Source organism: Stegodyphus dumicola, chromosome X1 (genome assembly GCF_044657685.1).
Source record: "Stegodyphus dumicola isolate Sdum_Otavi_A_Nest chromosome X1, ASM4465768v1".
Classification (NCBI taxonomy): domain Eukaryota; kingdom Metazoa; phylum Arthropoda; class Arachnida; order Araneae; family Eresidae; genus Stegodyphus; species Stegodyphus dumicola.
Genome location: NC_140780.1, coordinates 221,912,713 through 221,935,719, shown reverse-complemented (window position 1 = coordinate 221,935,719; position 23,007 = coordinate 221,912,713). Strand labels below are relative to the sequence as shown.

Genomic DNA, 23,007 nt, shown 5'->3' with positions numbered 1-23,007 from the left:
AGGTTGGAAACCACTGCTTTAAGGGGGTGATAGAAAGCAGTATACAAGCAAAATTCATCATAGAATGTATGGTCAGAGTGAGGAGGCTAACCACTAGGTGGCATTGTAAATAAATGGTATGAAATGGGTTTGTTCTCGCACCCAACACCATTTTCTACCGTAGATTGCCAAGAGGATTGCTGGTTATACAAACCATGATATTTCCAGGGTAATGGATTGGTTGAGGTGGGCCCCCATTAGCTTGGAAATCGGATCTCTCGTGTTTGATTTTTTTCCTCTGTGGCCATCTGAAAAGCCTAATCTATATCTAGTCTCCATGATCATTGCTGTTGCCAGCGATATTCGGGAAATACCTGGTGTCTTCGCAAACGTGTGTCAATCCCTATCTCGCAGGAGTGAAGCCTGCATTACAGCTGGCAGAAGGTCTTTTGAACATGTTCTGTTAATAAAATGTTTTCTGAAGTATCTCCTCTCATTCTTGTGTTAATTCTTTTGGAAAACTGACCTTCAACTTGTCATCACTTGCGTTCCGACCATACATTGTATGACGAATATTGCTAGCGTAGCTGCTTTCTATCACCCCTAAAGTTTTGAAGGTCTTTTGAGCATGCTCTGTTAATAAAATGTTTTCTGAAGTATCTCCTCTCATTCTTGTGTTAATTCTTTTGAAAAACTGACCTTCAACTTGTCATCACTTGCATTTCGACCATACATTGTATGACGAATGTTGCTTATATACCTGCTTTCTATCACCCCCTAAAGTTTTGCCCATTTGTTCAGATTCACCCTGTTTATTACATAACTTGTGTTATGCAGATATTGAATGAATTGTCGATTTCTCGTTTACTGTAGTTAATTTTGTTTTTGTTGATGTTTATAACATTTGGCAACAAATTGTATTTTAAGTCCAGATTGCATGAATGCCATTTTCTCTTGTTAAGTCTGCTGTAGAAGGCAAATCCTGGGAGAATAGTATCCATTTGCTCATGTGAATAAAACTGATGCTTTCTTTAAATTTTATTTGTTTAGAGCAGCATTTTTCAGTTTGCTTCACAGAGCCCTAAGGCTGAAGAATCCACTTAAAACTATCCACATAAATACAGATAGTTAGCTGATTTGAAGTCGCTTTGCCGTAATTGTTCATACCAGTAATATTGCAATATGTTAGTGATTATTCCACAAGTTTTTGTGTGTGTGATTTAATCTGTTTGATTTAATCATGTAGCTAGTAAATATTAATTAATAAAGATAATAATAAACTGTATAACTTAAACATATCAGCATCTTAAAAGGAAATTCAGCAGACTTAATATACTTAAAAAGCTAATTCAAGAAACCACGAACCCCTTCTGCTGCTTATTTAATCAAGGTGTTTATCTCAATGAAAAGTCATTGCATGCACTGGTAATAATCATTTTTAATGGACCATAAAATCATATTGTTGAAGGTTAAGATGATGAACACTGGGTGTGTAAAATGGCTTATTGTAAAAATTTGATACACTGCACAAAAAAAGGGGGGTCGACTATATCCCCCGTTCTACTGGGCTGATTGACGAAATTGAACTTGCGTTTTTCATGTCTCAAAAGCACGACTTAGAATATGTATTACATTTATATATAGTATTGTTCTAATATAGGTATTTTGACACAAAATTGGACCTTTTCTGAAATAACATACCAATTTTTTATTTCCATATTTCAATTCCATGACTCAAATTACACCAAACTACTAATATGATTTTTACAAAAATCATAGGAGTAGTTTTTAAGAAATTATGTCTCAAAAGCTCCTCAATGTTAATTGAGTTTGGTATATATTTATTAATCTCTCGTTTTTTATTAAACGTACTTAATTCTTCCTTTCACATTTCGAAATTCAGGTTCACTTCAAATAAATTTCACCCAGTTTTTATGATTTATTTTTAAATAATTTTTATAAACTTTTCAAAAAAATTTTGAATTATAATCTATAAAATCCTTACCATCATCTTAAAAGTAGACGTATTTCTAAGCATACCTGAAAAATTACAGTTTTTGATTCAAAATTTCCGAAGATATACGTGAATTTATATATTGGCGCGTTTTGAAATTTGGCACATTTGTTGAAAGCAATAAAACATAAAATGTGGTTTAGACACTTTGCTAAAATTATTTGAAGGTAAGAACGATGTGCTTTTTTTTCTGCTCATGAACAACGTAAAAGGGTAGGAACGAGGTGTCTTTTTCGTCCACTCCGGCATCATGGAAGGGAAAGGAAAATTGGTTGCCATATATTAAGAAGTTTGCCAAGTGAATTATTCTTGGCGCAAACTTAAAAAATTGTGCCGAGATAAATTTTTGAATTTCTCCGTAAATTTTGCTCCAAATTTTAATATCAATGCATATTTTGACTCGTAGAATCAAAATATGGGAAAATTGGCATGTCATTTCAGAAAAAGTCTGATTTTGTGTCAAAATACCTATGCTAGAACAATAAATCTAATATATAAATCTAATAATCTCGTGCTTTCCAGAGATGAAAAACCCAATTTAAATTTTGTCATTCGGCCCAGTAGAACGGGAGATATATAACTGTTTCCCCCTTTTTTTCTTCTTTTTGTACAGTGTACAAGAACGGGAGATATAGAACTGTTCCCCCCTCTGGAAGCTTTTAAAGATGCATTTAAATTTTATTTTCTGGCAGCTCGGGGAAAGGTGATTGATTGGCTTTGAATGGGTTCTGAATATGTTCATCAAGAACAAAAGAGTATGTAATTTAAACTCTATTTACTTTAGTTTTCCTTATGCAAATTTTGATTGGAGGTCAATCCACAGTAAGCTAATGTGCATTCGCTGCTGATTGGCCGATGGCGTCAAAATCAGCGGGTTGGCCGAGTATGTACAGTCAAAAGTCTTTAATCCGGAACACACAGCTACAAACTTTCTGCACTTACGCATGTGCGTTTAATGTATAACGGACGGTATAAGCTAGGCTAAAATTATCTAATTATCTATTTCAGTTAATGTTGCAGATTGCATTGTTCTTTAATCTTCTAATTGGATCCGGCGTATTATTTTTTGCAGACTGTTAGAGCAATTTTATAAAAAGTAAGCTCGAACTTTCGATTATGTCAAAAAGAGTTTCTGATTCTTGAGCTGCCAAAGCATCTACAAAGCGAAAGCATGTTTCGATATACCACTTCTGATAAAGAAGAAAGTGACTAAGAGGTTATTGAAAACAAAAAAAATTTCGATTGACAAATTAGTCGGTATTCTCGACTGAGCAATTAGGACTTGAACAGCGGAACTTTGGAACTGAACAAGAAATTATATCTGTTTATAGAATTAAAGAGAAAGTATTAGCACATAAAATGAAGCAACTTAAACAACTTACATTGAAAGAAATGTTTACTAAAGTAAACAAGCTTTTTTTTTGTAAATTTTGATACCCTTTAGATCATAATTGCTCTTTATTTCATAAAAAACGGTTTCATATTTTTAATTTTATAATTTCTGCATGCCGTCTTACCGGATTTAAACCGATGATCTATAATCCGGAATCACCGAAATCCCGACGAGTGCAGATTAAAGACTTTTGACTGTATACACTGGTTATCATAAATTAAGGAAAAATCACGATTACTGAAAAAGTTACATGTAGAATTTTATGAAACTTACCCACAATATACAACACATAGTAAGGTATCAAATAACATAAAAATAAATTACCAGACAATTATGATAGTATAGAAATTAGCACATGTATAAAATGTATGTACTTGATTCTTCCAAAAATGAACAAATCGAAGGTGTCAGTTGCTGTAGGAAAAGTACCTTCAATATGGAATATGGTTGCCTCTAGGAGCAATACAGCACATACAGCAATGCTTGATGTTTTCAATTATGCGGTCTATCAGTTCCATAGGAAGCGAGAGCCATTGCTTTTGCAAAGCAGCTGCAACCATGGCAAGGGTCTGAAGGGGTGGATTGAGAGCAGCTAGATATTTCTCTAAAGCATCCCAAACGTGCTCAATAGGATTCAAGTCTGGGGATCGAGCTGGCCACTCAATGCGCATAATTGTTTCCTGCTGAAGATATTTATCTACGATGCGAGGTCTGTGTGGTTTTGCGTTGTCATCCTGTAACAGGAAAGCATCACCTATTGCCCGGCACATAGGCACACATAAGCATCAAGGATGTCATCTCTATAAATCGGAGTATTCACGGTTTCTGTTGGAAAGACATGGAGGTCTGTGCGTCCACCCAAAGAGATGCCACCCCAAACACAGACACTTCCTCTTCCGTACGCATCTTTTTAATGGATGATAATGGGTCCCAGGTTCTCTCCATATCAAATAACTCCTACTATTGCTTTCTAGACTAAACCTGGACTCCACTGATCAGGCATCCAGTGGACATGTTTTGCCTACTGCAAATGGTCCTTCCTATGGCGTGACGCGAGTGGCACGCAAATGACTAGTCGTCTCGCATACAGACCAGGTTCGTGAAGCCTTCTACGCGCAGTTGATGTTGACACCAACCTTCCGGTGGCTGCAGCAAGGGAGGATCTAAGAAGAGTCAAAGTAGCAGTTGTATTCCTGCGGGCACATAATGTCAAATATCGGTCATCGGCGCTCGTCTTAGTAGTTGGCCGTCCTTGGCTGAACCTCCTAGATGCCAAATCTGTGGTTTGAAATTGCCTCCAAAGTCTATGAACCGCAGGACTCACATTTAGCCATCTGGCCACTTCTGTTTGACTTTATTCTGCCTCTAGTCTCCCAATGGCTCTCCATCGTAGTTCTACAGGCAAATGATGCCTGGAGGTCATTGTTACGAATTGGCTATCTAAGATTTCTGATGTCGCTATCACAGTCAAATATGTGGGCTTGCTGTCAAACATGGACTTTTATGCTCCTCGCAGATGACGTATTCCAAGTGCAGCGCCACTAATTTGTATATTGCAGTTTTACTCAGATACTCTTACTTGGCAATATTCAAATTTTACACAGTTTGGCTTATTTTTGAGGGAGTTGCTGCTATTTTTGTAATTTTTCCTTAATTTATGATAACCAGTGTATATGTACGCTGGTATCGGTGAGTGTGTGTGTTCTGAGTTAAGCATATGCTAGTTTTCTTTCCCTCAAATGGTTTTTAAATGTAAAGACTACAGTGTTAGCTTATTTTAATTTATGGAATAAAGCATGAATTTTATTTAGATTAGTCTTAGCTTTAAGGGAAGAAAAATATGCTTTGCATATATCCTCACTTCCAAGAAACTCAACAAACCATAATATCCGAAATTTGACTAAACTGTGAACTAAAAATTGCATTTCAAAACTCATGTTTGCTGGAGTTTTGGCTGCATACAAGATAAATTCAAAATTTTGTCAACAAAGAAAAATTAGTGCTGCTGTCTTTCTAAAACTTTTGTATATTTATATAAACAAATATTTGCAAATTATTCAGTATTTTCATGAAAATGTTAAAGAAATTAACAACAGCAAGATTGACAGATTTCATTGCCAAGAATCCCACTGTAAATTATATACATTTAAAAAAATGAAATAAGAATTAATGCAAATTTTTGAAAGTGTATTTAATATTGTTTTGATGTAAGGACTGTTATGTTTACTATGTATTATCAATATTAAATATTAATGAGGATGGTTTCTTAAGACCACGTATATTTATCATATCTAAATATTTGAACTTAAATTCAAATATCTAAATATTTGAATTTTAGTTTCTGCTGTTTGGGATAATGGAAGATAATCATAATTTTATTACTTGATTGCTTCCACCCCCTCCCAGAATCTCATGCATTGCGGAAATTAAAAGTTCCACAAAGGTGCCACTTTTAAATTTTCAGGTGGATACCAAAATCCTTAGTATCAGCCCTGCCTCCAATTATCAATAATAAATATCTAAAAACTGTGCACAGAAATACAAGCATAGGTTCTCATTAAATGTTTTTACATTTTATTCCTTTTCCATTCCCCCAGCTTTTTTTTTAATGTTATATCTTATTTTAGGCATACAGTGTTTTTGCATAACAGTAAAATTGAATAGTAATTTTTTTTCTATAATTAACAATAAAATTTTCAGATACAAAGCAAAGACAAATATATATTTGAATTGAAATGCAAGTAATGATTAACTAGCAAGAACCAAATTTATTGTAACTACTCAAATGATGCTCTTAACAATAATGTAAAATACAAGGGGTGTTTTTTAAGTAAGGGCTGTTTGAAAATAAAAACCAAACGAAAGCAAATTTTAAAAAACCAAATTTATTTTCCGATTCTATTTACGTTTCTTTATTTTTCAGCATAGTTGCCAAGTTTGTTTAAATACTTTGTTTAAAAGTACAATTACAATGCTGATAGCATACTTGCCAACCTATAACACTAAAATATCGGGAGAATTTTTTTAGAATTCGGGAGATTTATTTTCAATGACAAAAAGATTTTTAAATTATAAAAATATACGTTTTAATAATGAATTACCTTCAAATCGTTACTAATCAATACAGTACAAAGTCCGAGATCCAGATGTCCAATATTTGGAAGGATCTAAAATATGGACCTCAAAGCCACAAACTTTTTTTTTTTTGCATGCTCTATGCATGCACATTTGATTTTTCCTTCCATAATAAAACGTGGAGATTTTCATTTAAAAATTCCGATTCTGAATTTCACTTAGGCCCTAAATAAAATACCTCGTTATGAAGAAACAATCATGTAAGCATAAATTTGCGAGCTTAATAATTTGGCTCCGTACATCTCAAACCGAAACATTCACCTACTAGTATTTTATATCCCTGATGCCAACCAGGTGAGTCATTATTTATTATATTTTGCTTTCATCACTGCATGTTTATCAGTACACGACAGCTTCAGTAATGACTCATGCGATGTCTAAACATTTTTTTTAATATTAGTAATTGAATTACAAGAGTATGGCAACCTTTTTTGCTAACATATTATGCTTGCCGATGATTATAGATTTTTAAATGCTCTAAGAAATGTTGATGAGGAAAAATTTAACAAAAATTTCTTTTCGAATACTAAAAATAGATTTTGTTAATGAAACTCTTAGGCTAAAAGATTACATTTAGTGCTATTTTAATTAAGATAACTGATACATTATTCACATAAACTCAGAAGTGGTGGCAAAATTTACAGAATACAAAATTTAGAGTGACAAAGAGGTTAATGAAAATGAAAAAAAATTCGATTGACAAGTTAGTTGGTATTCTCAACACAGCAATTACAACAGGACTTGAACAGTGGAACTTTGTAACTGAACAAGAAATTATGTCTGTTTATAGAATTAAAAAGAAAGTATAGCACCAAAAACAAAGCAACTTAAACAACTTACATTGAAAGAAATGTTTAATAAAGTATTAAACTTTTTTTTTTGTAAATTTTGATACCCTTTAGATTGTAAAAGCTCTTTATTTCATAAATTACGATTTCATATTTTTAATTGTATAATTTTTAATTTTTGAATGCCATCTTGCTAGATTTAAGTTGATGATCTAATATCTGGAAAAATCCGGAATCGTCGAAGTCCCGATCTCGGACTTTGTACTGTATCTGAAAGTTCAGTTACTAATTCTTAAATGCAAACAGAACAATCTGCATTAGTAACTTTTTGGTCCTTTGTTTTCACGGAAAAAATAATTTACTTTTAGTTTTGTTCAATAGAACTCATGTTGTTCCTGTGTTTTTGTGTGCAAACATGTTCGAGAAAATCGGCCCTTCCACTGTGCAAAATCGAAAAATCACAATGACAACGGTACACATCACAAATGCATTATATTTCCTTGAAGAACATGAGTATTTTACCTTTTTTGCAAACATAACTAATATGAAATATCGTAATTTCTTAAACTATTTCTCAAAAGCACATACATTCACACAGGTTAGCGACAAGATGAACGAAATAACAACCTTGATCTTGTGTGTGCTCATTGGGTAATATGTCCCAGATGACACGCACACTCGATGCTTATTGGAGAAATGGAACATGACGTTTTTGGACACGTGCTCTCACTCACAAAGCATTCCCTAATTTCTCACTGATGAAACTACTTTGGTTTTCTATGTAGTGTAGAGAAAAGCCAGGTGCTTTCAGACACCCCAAATCACCTTTTTGGCGATGCAGATAACAAAGTATTAATCCAAGCTACATAAAATTCGTGAAATTTTAAGAATAAGAGAAAGTCGTTGTTGTAAATCGGGTTGGTGGGAGAACGAAAATCTGGAGTCTCCTGCTTAAATCGGGAGATTTGGCAACTCTATGATAGAGTATCAACTTCAGATAAAAAAATATATATGTATGGAAAACTTTGTAACATGATGCAACACTTTGAAAAGAGAGATTTTGTAATTTGCTGTAATAGAAATGTGTTTGCTAAAATACATGTGGCTCAGTTTATTCATTAAGACTTGTGATCATAAACTGGGATTCTAAACAGCATTTTGATAAACTGCTAGTTTGACACTTGCAAGAAACATAGTTAGAACACTAGTACCAAATGAATCAATGTATTGTTTTTTGTGTTTCTTATAGACATTGTCAATGAGCAACATTTTCCAGAAGTAATTTGATGTATTCTTGTTTACTTAAGAAAAGAAAAAAGACATTGTTTAATTGATCAGAGCAAAGCGCATGAGAGCTATCTGCCCAAGAGGAATGCTTTTGTGGACTTTTCTAAAGGAAACTGGCTCATAATTATACAGTACAAAGTCCGTAATCCGGACTCGTTGGGACTTCAGCAATTCCGGATTATAGATCATCAATTTAAATCTAGTAAGATGGCATGCAGAAATTATACAATTAAAAATATGAAATCATAATATATGAAATAAAGAGCAATTATGATCTAAAGAATATCAAAATTTACAAAAAAAAGCTTAATTTTTATTTGGTTACTTTATTAAACATTTCTTTCAATGTAAGTTGTTTAAGTTGCTTCATTTTTTGTGCTAATACTTTCTCTTTAATTCTGTAAACATACATAATTTCTTGTTCAGTTCCACTGTTCAAGTCCTGTAATTGCTGTGTTGAGAATACCGACTAACGTCAATTGAAATTTTTTTGTGTTCAATAACCTCCCTGACACTTTTTTCACTATCGGAAGCATGCATTAAATGCATTGTGTGCATGCGTAAAGCTTACAAAAAAAGTTTGTGGCTTTGAGGTCCGGATTACGGACTTTGTGATGTAGTACACATGGGAGGAAGAACCACAAAAACGTTCATGCAGCCATTCTGTTCACCAGAATTTGAACTCATCAAAGTACTTGAGTGTTCAGCAGTTTTATCCACTTAGCAAAAAACTGGAACTAAAAGGCTTAATTAACATATATGCACTATCACCCTATACAACAAAATCATAAATAAAAACATATTTATTTTGTTGAGTCAATTTTTGCAGAAAAAAAATTATAAAAAAGAAATTCAATTTGTAACCTTATAAGGTATTTCTCCCACTTCCCTAGCGAGCCTTCGTGGTGTAGTGGTTCTGCACACTGAGCCGGTATTTCAGAGGTCCGTGGTTCGATTCCCGGCGAAGGCGGTTGTTAATTTTTCATCTCTCTGGCTTCCAAAAAACCTAATGACTCTACAAGTGGCGCCTGAACTAAAAGGGTTGTGGATGATGATTCTCCGAACCCAGGATTTGGCGACTAGGTCCCCTAAAACCCTAGTCGCCCTTTAAAAAGGGGAGTATATAAGGTATTTCTCCCACTTTCCTAGTGAGCCTTCGTGGTGTAATGGTTCTGCACGCTGAGCCGGTATTTCAGAGGTCCGTGGTTCGATTCCCGGCGAAGGCGGTTGTTAATTTTTCATCTCTCTGGCTTCCAAAAAACCTAATGACTCTACAAGTGGTGCCTGAACTAAAAGGGTTGTGGATGATGATTCTCCGAACCCAGGATTTGGCGACTAGGTCCCCTAAAACCCTAGTCGCCCTTTAAAAAGGGGAGTATATAAGGTATTTCTCCCACTTTCCTAGTGAGCCTTCGTGGTGTAATGGTTCTGCACGCTGAGCCGGTATTTCAGAGGTCCGTGGTTCGATTCCCGGCAAAGGCGGTTGTTAATTTTTCATCTCTCCAGCTTCCAAAAAAAAAACCTAATGACTCTACAACCCTATCATTTTGCTAATATTTAAATTAATCTGTAACCCACTGGGTGGCTTGGGTTTTTGGATCTGTCATGAAGATCTGTATTTAAAAAGCCTTTATTAGCTAAATTTGTATATTTACTTACTTTAGGCTCTATTTTCGTAAACTGACATTTATTAAGATGACATTTATATTATTAAAGAAAGCAAAATATCATAAATTATGAGCTAATATATACCAAATGACAAAAAAATCTCATGACCGGATAAAGCCAGCCATGGTGCTTAGAAGGTTAAATATGTCTACCTAATAGTACTTCATGCAGAGAGTTACTTCTTCCCCATCAGCAAGTTATTGCTGTGATGACACTCAACTTATACACAAACACAGATTTGAAATTCAACTAAGCTTTGTCTACTTCTCATTGGTTACAACTATATGACTGATTATTTTTGGGAAATAGCATTTATCACTTAAGTAACCTAACTTGGAAACTTATAATTACCAAGACGAGATTCTTTCAAACAATACATTTAGTTGTTCCCTCAGCTAATCACTCTAAGGGCATAAATCAACTCTAGGTGGCACACAGGAATTGCTGTGGCCTCCAATAAACGTTATCTCTTTACAGACAGACTTGCTCTAATTTTCTGAGTTGGTACAATGACCTTTCACTCTACAAAGCATAAGTTTCAGTTAATCTAATTAGCTTTTAACACAATTCACTGCTGATCATGCACTGGTGCATGATTGGTGTTACTGCTGAACAGCCAATCATGGTCTGGCGTGTAGTGTACGGTGACGTCTCAGGTGCCAGTCATGCGCTGATGCAGGAAAAGCAGCATGTCATTGTTTATTTTCAAGTTCAAGTGGCATTACATTTTCAATATGTATGCTGGCATTGGTGTGGAGTGGAGGTTAGAAACTAGTTGTAAATGTATGTGGCTGGAATGAAAAAAAGCTTCATTTCATACCCAGATCATACAGGAACAACATTCTGAAATATATAGTTTGCAATAATATCATTGTAACTATCTTATAATAAATTCATTTGTAATATATATATCTATTGTGGCATAGCTTCATACAAAAATAAAGCATATTGTTACTTATTTTGATTCATTTTTAATGCCATGCACTAGCATGTAATGCAACATTGCAGAAATAGTTTTACCTCTAGTGCCAATCAAGCACTGGTACGTAGTCATAAAATTCTATGCTTAAAGGCTTATATCAATGCAGTACCTGTAATAGTCTTTTATTACCTCTTTTAAATCATATTTCTTATAAGTTAGTCAGCATATGGGTACACTCTATTTTTATGACACAGCATTAACTATCAACACAACCTCACATGACAAGCAGCAGAAGTGGTGTGCATTTCGTGTGGTCTTAAATTACCTAGCTTTCTGGTCTGGGCGTAATATGTGAATCAAAGAGAAGATAGAATAGTGTTTAAACTAAATGAAATGCTAAAACTGGATATAATTACCACAGACTGCTGGTAAGATAACTGATTTATATTAAACTGTAATCACAGACTGAATGCCTAACAAGCTTTTAATATTTTATTTTTTGAAGTTCTGAAGTTGTTATTAAGCAAAACTTTTTAAATTATTTAATATTTATAAGTAAAAATTTTTTTCTTTTCAGAGAAAGATCTGAAACAGCTTCATCAAGAAAACAGGAGAACATTTATATTTGGATTATCCATATTTATTTTAGTAATATTTATTCTAATTTATTGGCATGCATGATACATAAAATTTTGCATAATTTTAAATTGCACAAATATACTTTTAAGAAAAATTCCATTCTTTTGAAAATTTTTACTGGTATATATTACCAGTAAAAAATTGTCACTTGGTACATATTAGCCATTTTTAGAATTCTTTACATATTTGATATTCAATAAAGAAGTAATATTTCAAGAAATTGTTTGCTTTTCTTCAAAATTCTAAAAATTCAACATGGATATTTTGTAACGTAGAAAATACTTTTATTATTATGAATACAGTTTTTCAACATCATCTTTAATTTTTATAAATGTTTCATGGCAGACATCATATAAAATATCAGCAACTTCAGCTTCTGTAATTGATTCAAAATACTTCAGCTCTGTTGAGATGAGGATTAAAAAAAAAAGTATTAGCTTTGGAAATTCATATAACATAAAATAAGAAAACTGAATAGCTTAAACTTTCTGTAACTAAATGTAATTATAACTGTTAAGTCATACATTTTGACAAATGAATATATTTTAACACTTCTCTTTATTAAATACATCATGTGCGGAAAGCGACTAAAGTCATTTTGTGTGGATTGGTAGTTGAGCATGGGCAATGACAAATATTGTTTTCTACGAATTATTGGTGGTCTTTTGTAATGTTTTTACAATAATATCGGGTAATGACCACCATACATTTCAACATTAAAACATGCATTGCAGAAATCCATTCCGGTGAATGTAGCATTCGACACCAGAGCTTCCAGCTATGCATCGAGATAAATCTGGGTCGAGTGGTGGATGTGTTATGGTGAAACACAGAAATCTGGAGAATGTCGACTTTCACCAGTGAATGTCAACATTCATATAGTCTCTTGGTGTATGTCCGAAATATTTTCCAAATACTCTTATTTCTGACTTACACCAGTCAATGTCGACATTCACCATGTACTAATGGTGAATGTTAAACATATAACAATATTATATTTTCTTCTCCATAATTCAGTCACGAATAAATGCACTATAAGACTTGAAATAAGAACTTAAGAACATGAGAACCTAAAACACACAATACATTCAAAATGAGAAAGGAAAATAATAGAAGTTAAAAACTCAATTATGCAGTACGTTCTAAATGAGAAAATAAAATAACAGTAATAAAAAACTTACTAAATTAGATTCAAATCTTATATATTGCAACAACTTAAACTATTATGTCACTTTATGACCTCTCTTTTCGACTTTCACCAGAGCATATCTGTGATTGTCGGCATACACCTGTGAGGGTCCGAATATACAAGAATGTAGTGAAATATTCCGTCTTTCACCAACGTAATTTGGTAAATGTTGATATTCTCCAGTGAAAGTCGACATTCTCCAATTTCGATCTTTCACGGTAACATATGCACTCTATACAGCCAACAGTTTTGCCAAGCATACTCATATGTTGTCCACACTGCATAACTGAACTTTATTGTTAGGAGCTTCGATGTAGTGCTTATGAATTCCTAGTCTAATTTGACCCTTTTTTACAGTAAATTCCTAACGAGGACAATAATAAAATGGAATGTGATGATGAATTGTGTGCAGATAATTTGTTGAAGTGTGAGGACGAGGTCATTGATGATGATTCTAGTGACAACAGTATTATATATCATCCTAGGACTTATTATCCGATGAAGAATTTCAAGCTGTTCTGATTCAAGCCCGGATTTGGATGATTTTGAAGAATTATCATAAATAAGCGACCCCCCAGTAGGTTTCTCAGAAATAAATACAGAAAGCATTCTGGATGCTGTAGCTTTAAATATTGGCGATTTTTTTACAATCCTTGTACAGGAGTCAAACAGATATTGGTAATTCACAACTTCAAAAAAAGCCCTCAAATGGAAAGACATAACAAGATATGAAGAAATTTTAGGGGCTTATTCTTCTACAGATTTTGTAAGAAAGGCCTGGCACTTTAATAACAATGAAGACTTGACTGATGGTTCAGACAGGCTTTCGAAAGTCAGACCACTACTGAATTACTCAGTTCCCAAGTTTATAAGCCTATTCAGCAGTTGTCTTTGGATAAAGGCATAATACCTAGAAGGAGGAGGTTATTCTTCAGATTTTACAATGCAATGAAGATTGTAAAATGTGGAATTCTAGTTTGTATGCTGTGCAAAAGTACTACAGGCTACATGTGTTATTTCAAAATATATCGTGCTAAAAAAAAGTGATTGATAGAAACAGTTTAAATGATTTTATCACCTTGTACAGGCTTGTGACACCATATCTATGTGGATAACTATTACAATAACATGGAAAATAGTGAACAGTTATTAAAAAATTAAATTATTTGGGCCACTATTAAAAGAAACAGGACTTCCAGATTGCCTAAAAACCATTTCATTGAAAAGAGAAATGGCCTTTAGAAGGAAAAAAAAAAAAAGACGTATTAAAAGTATCAATCAAAAATGGTCTGCTATGTTGACAGTACATTAATCTGAAATGAAAGAGTCATAATAGTGATAGAAACATGAGTGAAAAAATAATGAAACCTAATCCACTGATTGACTATGCGTGAAAGGCTTTGATCAAGCTGATCAGTATCTATCATATTACACCATTCTAAGATAACCTACCAAATGGACAAAAAAAAGGTTGCTATATACCTTATAAACTGTGCATTTTCAACTCATTTGTTGTTTATAATTCCATGAAGGGAAAAAAAATAAGGTACACAATTTTTTTTTTTTTTTTTTTTTTTTTTACTCGTAGTTGTCCATTGGCATACTGATGAAATTTCACCAGAAGTTGATCCAGATCCAGAAGAACCAATACCATCAACATCCAGCATTAGAAAAAGAAAAAAAAAAAAAAAAAAAGCAGGAAACAATGGTGCAGGGAGACTTTCCATGGACATGAGGAAACATACATTAGAACCCATCATGAGAACTGGAAAAACAAAAAAATACTTTCTGACAGTGTTGCGTGTGTTCTATCAAGAGAATATGCAGTTTTGCAATGTACCTTTGCATAAGGAAAGTGCTTTAAAAGATATCACACTGTAAAACATTTTTAAATTTAATTTTTTTTTTTTTTTTTTTTTTTTTTTTTTTTTTTAGAAAATATTTTTACTCTTTTTAAGCAAATAAAGAAACTGATTTTTAAAGAGAAACTAAACGTTTTATTTAAAAAAGTAAAGTTAAAAAACTACAGCTATTTTGTGCAGAAGTAATTTTGCACATAAATTGCAAAAAATCGCCTGCTACCTGATTGTTTGGTGTGAAAACACTCATGCAAAATGTGTTAATAATGTTTAGTATTATCCTTTATTCAGGAAAATAGATTTTGATATTTAAGATTTGTCATCGCAAATTTTTTTGCTGAATTGTGCACCTCTGTAGCGTTTGATTTCCTTATTTTTGAGTAAGTATTTTTACTTTTTTAAAGCAAATAAATTGATTTTTAATGAGAAACTAAATGTTTTATTTAAAAAAAATGTAAATTTAAAATTTACAGCTATTTGGTGCAGAAGTAATTTTGTGCACGAATTGCAAAAAATCGCACAAGTACTATCCTTCTTTCAGGAAAACAAATTTTGATATTTAGGATTTGTCATTTCAAATTTTTTGCTGAACTGTGTACCTCTGTAGAAAAACAGGAAAAAATACTGTCTCAGAATTTGCTTAAGGTGATATTTTATGGATCACTTTTCAATCTATCTAAAAAATTTAGGCATGCTGAGTTAACAAAATATGCAAGTTTTATACTGTTTTGGAAAATTAATAAAGAGAAATTGACAATATAGTATTTGAAGTTTTATTATGTGACATTTTACATACTCTATTGAAAAAAAGGAAATCAAATTATAACTCAATAACTTGATGAATACTGGGGATATAACCTTACAATACTCAAAACAAGTCACTTCAAATAAAGAGTTCCAATCCGTTTCACTATTGGGTTTTTAACGTGGATAGTATTTACCAATGTTTAGTATCTTATCCATTTTACTGTTGATGAGCTTTCTGGGATAAAGATGGGAGATGACTTTAAAATAAAATCATAGGTTTAAAAACTTGGAAAAAACATGTGGCTGTTTTAGATTCAGAGTAAGCTTTTAAAACGAGTTACTTGCAGCATTCAGATGTATATAAATTATGCAAGAATGTCATATGAATAAAATTTTCATTCATTATGACTTGACTTTATGAGATGTAATTTCTGACTAGCATAGTTATTACCCTTCTAATGCATGCCTTATTTTAAAATGCTGAAAATATAAGTAAATCTAATTTTCAGGCACATTGTATTTTGCAATGTCCTCTTAAGAATTTGAAATTCAAACCCTTCATGAATAGTTAAAAAAAATCCCTTGTAAAAAATTACATGGCTTAAAACAAAATGCATATATTATACAATATATTGCATACCTTTAATTGGCAAGTGCCCACCAAGTTCACACAGAGCTGGATTAAAAGCCAGGTCATTTTTAGATCCTGCAAAAAAAATTATGTGTCATATACAGGCTAAGAAAAAAAATCTGAACACCTAAGCCAAAATGTCACAGTCTCAAAACTTAATAATAGAAAATGTACAGTCTGAATGCACAAATCAGATTTAAAGCACTTGGGAGACACACACCATAAAATATATGCAAGGTGAATTGCTCAGCTACTGTGTAAATAAACATCTAACATCTTTGCTGCTAATCACATACTGACACTTCATTTCGTGGTATCATCTAATAGCCAGTCACATGCCAGTATGTGGTGAGATATATGTTAGCACTTCGTTTACAAGTTAGTTGGCATTATGGCTTAGATATGGTCATAACAGTAAGTGCAAGACTTTGTTTGTGGTTTCACATTTTTCATGTAAATTGTTTTCAGAATTTTCCTACAATATGAAAAACGCAAATGACAATTTACCAGGGTCTTCTCATCCTAAATGAAAACGTGAATAGAGAGACCATTAATAGATAAGGAACTTACAAATATTATTAAAAAGATAATTTATCAAATTAGTTAATTCAGTTTTGGGTGAAGAAGATGATTCTGGATATTTAAATAATCGTATATATTGGAATATAATGTAGAAATTTTAATACAAGAATTTACTTTGCTAGGAAACGTAATTTGGACAAATGAGTGTACGTATGTGAAGTTCTCACCTTAAATTAAACAGCTGCTGATGAAGTTATGTGCACCTATCTTGGCAGTGAATGTATTAAGACTGCTTACGTGATAGATTTGTTTGGATTAGCCAATGAGAATGACTAGAAAACTCATCTGGTGATGAGAATTCAAATAAGATTGAAATAACCTTTAGGAAATAAACAAATTACCCAGTATAAGAGCTAGAGCAATGACACAGTTAGTGTTCTTATCAGTATTCCAAGAAGGTATCCATAACCATTATGAGTGTAGTGCTAGCAACCTTACAGGAGGGTCAGTATAACTGCTGTAAGTACACTGATAGCTTGTGCTACTCAGAACCACTTACCTAAATTTCCTAGATGTATAAAGGAACAATTGCAAGAAGGCTAGCAAAGGCTGGACTCTTGTTTGGCATCCATTGTGGTGTCTAACTTTAATTCCTGGGCATGGTCAGCTACTCTTAGTCTGTTGTTAAAATTGTAAAGCTTGAAATTGATTTGACTGAAGCTGTATTGTATTCTGTAGTAAAATTTTTTGTCCAGCTCAGATGCCTGTAGCCCAGCTTGTTCACTGAGATTTGAACTCTCATCAAAATACCAACATTTAGGAGTTGGACAGTCCAAAGGTGGGATTTTGCTGGTTTGGCAGAACTGCTTCCTAAAATCTAAGTACCGGCTGTTAAAATTTCATTGTAATATTTATTAGGCAATTGATCACTACTCAGTTTCCTACTTTGGTCACTTATTTAAGAAGTTTGTTATATTATTTGAATTCCATCCCTAGCCACAGCCATTTTGCAACATTCATGAACTTGCTGAGCAGTTAAAAAGAGTATCTGGAATTAAATTCTGAGAGACAACAATCAGCATTCATTTAAGTGCAGATATACAGACGCTGGATCAGAGAAAAAAATATTTGTTTCAGCACATGCTAGGCCTAATATCATTATGCTTTGGTGCTACGTGTAACAGTTATGAAACTATGTTTTCTCAATGAATAGATTAATTGCCCTTCCAGTTTTAACCACTTTTTCATCTCTATCTTCCCACTGTGCATGTTAAATTTCTTCATGATTCACTTAACATTTTCTATTTGTGTTTGGTATGTTTTCTCTTTGCTAGAGAGTAAATTATGTACACAGTGTTCAAGTTTAATATGCTTTTAGCAGCACTAGCCTATCATATATTACAATCAAAGCACTAAATTCTTTTTAATTATTACCGTAATTTCCGGAAGAAACGCCGCGGCGTTTACGTGTTTAAAACTTAAATTTTCAGCGGGTGCGGCGTTTCTACCCATGCGGCGTTTAGGTGCACTAAAAATAAAATATTTCCTATGATGGTCATTGTACATAGTTTGGATGGCCTTGTTATTGTGCATAGACTGGTGCTGTTCCCACACAAAAGACCATTCAGTTGCTTTTTGCGAACGTTATTTTGTTTACATTCTTTCCCTTGAACGGACCTACGTGCCTTATTCACCCTAAACGAGATCTCAGAACAATAACATTCTTCCCCCTTTCAAATCAACATTCTCATCAGTTCGAATAGTCTCTCTCCTCTGCCATTCGATGAATCTTCCGGGACCCATCCTCTCCCCACCCCTGCCTTTTCTGCAATTTTTTTCAAAGGCGGACACGACTCCACCTGCCTCGCAATAACGAACTCTGACGTATTTCCCCTTCAGCATGAATGGATTTTTCTTGGCATTCTGCCAGATACAGATCCCATCAGTTTGGGTACAAGTACTTGTTGGATAGTTTTTAAGACTAGCGTCTACATCCCAAAACGGCAGCCTAGGAGAGAGACGATTCTATTATTTTCATAGGGAAGTAGGGGAGTTAGAATGGTTTTCTGAGGAATGCAACGGCAGTGGACTATATGTTTGCTTACATTTGGAAGTTCAAAAAATTGCTAAGGTGGATTGCCTTAATTTCTACGGTTACTTAAGGGAAATATTAGGCAGTTTTTTCGGCTTGCTGATAGAGGGCAAATAGACAATTTACCTTTATAATCCGCGTTTATCTATTTAAACTTCAGAAGATTTAAGATGAAGAGAATATATTTAACACAACAGAACGCAAGCTTAAGACTTGTAAATCTTTTAAAAAACAATACATCGATAATTAAAAATATTATTTATAGTTCATTATTAAAAACTTAACTGGTATGTCATATATCAGGACTTAGGTTGAGTTTTTTCATCTATACGGCCCACGACGATGTCACGCGCAATTTAATCTATTGCGGCGTTTCTGTGTAATTTTAATTTTTTTCACGCCAATTTTCTCGAGTGCGGCGTTTACGCTGATGCGGCCTTTCTTCCGGAAATTACGGTAAGTAATAAGTAGTTAAGTAACAAATTGTTTGAAAAATTCGTATTTTCGACCCTTCTGATAGGTTGAGAATGGAATGGCATACTATAAATAACATACTTACATTTTAGAATTTCAAGCAACGAAGTTCAATTTATGATTATTACCATAAAAAACATATGTGTTTCATAAAAATGATATTAATTACAGACCTTGGTGAAATATAAGTGCAGTTACCTACCTTAGGAAATCTATTTTTATGTTAAACTTTCTAAAGAAAACTACTTCATATTTATGTTACAGAAATAGGAAGCCATGAAACAACCTGGGCAATATGCAAACTTATGGGAACTGAAGTCACATACAATTGTAATGACTATTTTAATGATTGTGTTTTAATTGATAAAAGTAAGTTATTGTGAAATAAGTAACAGAAATCACTTCAGTTAATATATATATTAAAATCACTTCATGGTAGAATATTTTCCTGATTCCAAATACAGAAATGCCTACCAGCGGCCGAGTGGTAAAGACGCTGAACACTGGTAGTTCGATCCGAGGTTCAAATCCCGCGAATGGGCTGGCTGCATGGGCGTTTTTGTGGTTTTCCCCATGTGTAATGTGGATACGAGCCAGTTTCCCTTAGAAAGTCCTCCACAAAGGCATCCCTCCCTTTAGGCAGATAGCCCTCGTGTGCTTTGCCATAATTGAATAATCCTAATATAGAAATTAAATTTTGCTTATATTAAAAGTGTACTAACATCATTCAGCATTATTCTATGTATCTTATGTAATTACATAATATTTGTAAGAGATGCTTGATATTACATTGTATTAAAATTCATCCTATAATCATAAATGCTTAAATAAAATTAGTTTTTACATGCACATCTAAGATGAATGGTTTTTGAAATTGAAAAATTAATAATTTTAAATATTTTTCAGTGTAATTAAAAATGAGATCCTGCGATAAACACTCATCAAAATATACTTATTATTTTCCAGACAAATTAGTATTACATTTTCAGTGCATTTGGTAAAGAAAACTCTTTCGTTAGTTATAGAAATTCATAAAATAGAATCTAATTCAAAAAGTAAAATTCATTTTAACACTTCACAAAAATAACTTTGGTAAAGTCTAACCTTTACCAAAGTTTGTTCACTTGTGTATACAAATAAATTTTAGTTATGTAAATTTAGTTAAGTTACTGTGTTCTGTGTTTTGGAATTGTAGCCACTCAGAATGCAGAGAAAATGTATTTCCACCTGAGACTTTTGGCAAAGTAGATTAGAAGGATTGTTTTTTTTTTTTTAAATTTGAAAACAAAATATATTTAAATTAAAAGAGAAAAACCTACTGCTTTCATGACCTTGATGAGTAATGCATGATCAAAGCAAATTATTACTAAAATATATTTACTCTCCTGAAATCATTGGTATTTTTAAGTTATCAAATCATTTGTTTGTAACAGATATAAAAGGAACATAATTTATGCATCTGTTCATGAGGTCTAAATCTGTATTCAATTACACTGACTTTGAACAGCTTTCTGATATTAGTTTAACTCATAAATGAAAATATTCTTACACTGCTTGGAAACTGAAAGTAATATATTAATTTTAAAATTGATACTAAAGTGCTGAATCATAACTTACCAAAAGAAGGTTTTCTTGCCCAAACATATATTCGAATTGAATTGAACAGGTCATTTTTCTGTGAAGAACTCTCACTGAAGGAACTTCCTCTCATTATCAAAACATTGTGAGCAATTTTCTTTGCTAATAGAAATTCTATTAACTTCATTACAGACCTATTTAAAGTTTTCAAAATGGCAGAAGGTAATTATTATGTGGAAGAATAGTATTTAAAATTGATAAAAACCATTTATTGCTAAAATAATTTACCTGGCAACTATCTCAATATTTTCTTTTTCTAACAGCTGGAAAACAAACCCTTCTGATGGGAAGCACTTCAATACATAACATTCTCTCATCAAACATACCACAGGCTAAAAAAGTCAAGAAGCAAAATACATATAAGTGGTTGCTTAAATAGCAGTTAATAAACACATAATTGGAAAAATTTATTATGAAATATCAATTACAACATAGTAAATTTAATATATTAACTCATTATGTTACTAATTTTTCAACAAAACATACCATGTTGATTTTATTGATAGGCCCATCACTGAATTTGGATATTTAAAAGTTATATAAATTCAAATTAAAACAATTAAAATGTAAAAAATATTTTTTACTGCAGCATATTACATTCACCTGTATGATTTTGGATTTGCCCCAAAACAAGGTAGTTGCCCCTCCAATAGAAACTTAATTTCTGAAAAAAATAAGCATACAAAGAGAAAAGATATTTCTGATCTACAATAAACTGAATGTGGACTGACTGACTGACTGGTTGGGTTTACTTTCGAGGGGGGAGTTGGAATATTTGTTTTCTGATACAGTGGTATTTTAGTGCAAGAATGAGCCTAGCATTTCTCAGTAATGCATTATTAATTATGGCAAAATACATGTCTAAGGGAGGAAGTAATCTTTCTAAGCAAAAGCAACTCATGTTTATGTAATAATATATTGAGAAAATCCTATCTCACATGTGTTATAACAATGTTTTTACCCCAAACATTGTGTATAGTGAAGTTTTTGATTAATTTCATGAGTTGATTTATTTTGTGAAATTTATTTCTCTTTTGTGAAAAGTTTGAGTTATGTTGTAAAAAATAAAAAAATAAAAATAAAAAAATTTATCCACCATCATTTAATCTTTATTTAATATTATTTATTTATTACTTAATTTTGTTTAATCTTGGAGATGCATCTGAAATAGCCAGCACTCTCATATATGTAATTTAATGTCATGTTACTTTATTTTGCACAGTTCAATATAGCAAGTGCCTGGTTGTTGATGACCAAACAATTCCTGAAAAATTATCTTAAAAAAATGTGAGTAGAAAAAAGATGTAATAAATCTGATCTAAAAATTCACTGAAAACAATTTTTATTCTATTCTTTCAAAACTATAAATTGACTCCAGTACTTATGAAAGTCTAACGCAGTAAAAACTTACCAAAGTAAAGGAAGCTGGTTTTATCTGTTTTGTAAGAATTTTAACAACTTGTGCTTACTTTAATTAGCTGTAAGTATATCAAAACTACAGTAAATAATTAAACAGTTTAAATTTTTTCCAGAAGTGAAGAACTGTCTGTTGTCTGAAAACAAGTTCATATGTTCAACTTCAGAATTAGAAACAAACATTTTTCAAGAAGAAATGTTTTTCATGCCAATTTTACAGCACAACAAGAAAAAATGTTGACATATAAGGAACAAACTAAGCATTTGACAATTATTTATCATTTAATATAGTCATTTGTACAAATCCAAAGCTTCAACAAAATATCAATGATATATCAAGGGTTTAATGAACTAGAATAGGTCCTGATAGAAACTGATGAGAGTTTTCAGATTTTATAGAGGATCAGATCTTCTTTTAAAGTAGTTCCATGCTGTTTGAACAATTGCCCTTTAGACATTTTGATTCACCCTTAAAGAGATTCATTAACTTTATGGAAGGAAAGGGAATGTAGAGATTACTGGCTAAACTACTCAATGCTTTTCCCTCTAGAGGGAAATTTAAAGGCACAAATAGATTACTCAATGGTATGCTAAACGCGAATGTATATTTCCAG

General features: G+C 32.6%; 2 protein-coding genes across 6 annotated transcripts in view; one reads left to right on the top strand and one right to left on the bottom strand.

Moving 5' to 3' along the window:
* LOC118197337 (uncharacterized) overlaps window positions 1-12,045 on the top strand; it is a 33,390-nt gene extending 21,345 nt beyond the window's left edge. For both annotated transcript variants that reach the window (XM_085808569.1, XM_085808570.1), the window contains one exon: window positions 11,764-12,045. In XM_085808569.1, the coding sequence (XP_085664695.1) occupies window positions 11,764-11,962 (199 nt within the window). In that variant the 3' untranslated portion in view covers window positions 11,963-12,045. The remainder of the gene's footprint in view (window positions 1-11,763) is intronic.
* A 40-nt stretch (window positions 12,046-12,085) lies between these two features.
* The window catches only part of LOC118197335 (GDP-D-glucose phosphorylase 1), a 39,231-nt gene continuing 28,309 nt past the window's right edge, over window positions 12,086-23,007 (bottom strand). For all 4 annotated transcript variants that reach the window (XM_035368832.2, XM_085808568.1, XM_085808567.1 and 1 more), the window contains 4 exons: window positions 21,206-21,309; window positions 20,957-21,111; window positions 16,261-16,326; window positions 12,086-12,228 (listed from right to left, as the gene is read on the bottom strand). In XM_035368832.2, the coding sequence (XP_035224723.1) occupies window positions 12,116-12,228; window positions 16,261-16,326; window positions 20,957-21,111; window positions 21,206-21,309 (438 nt within the window). In that variant the 3' untranslated portion in view covers window positions 12,086-12,115. The remainder of the gene's footprint in view (window positions 12,229-16,260; window positions 16,327-20,956; window positions 21,112-21,205; window positions 21,310-23,007) is intronic.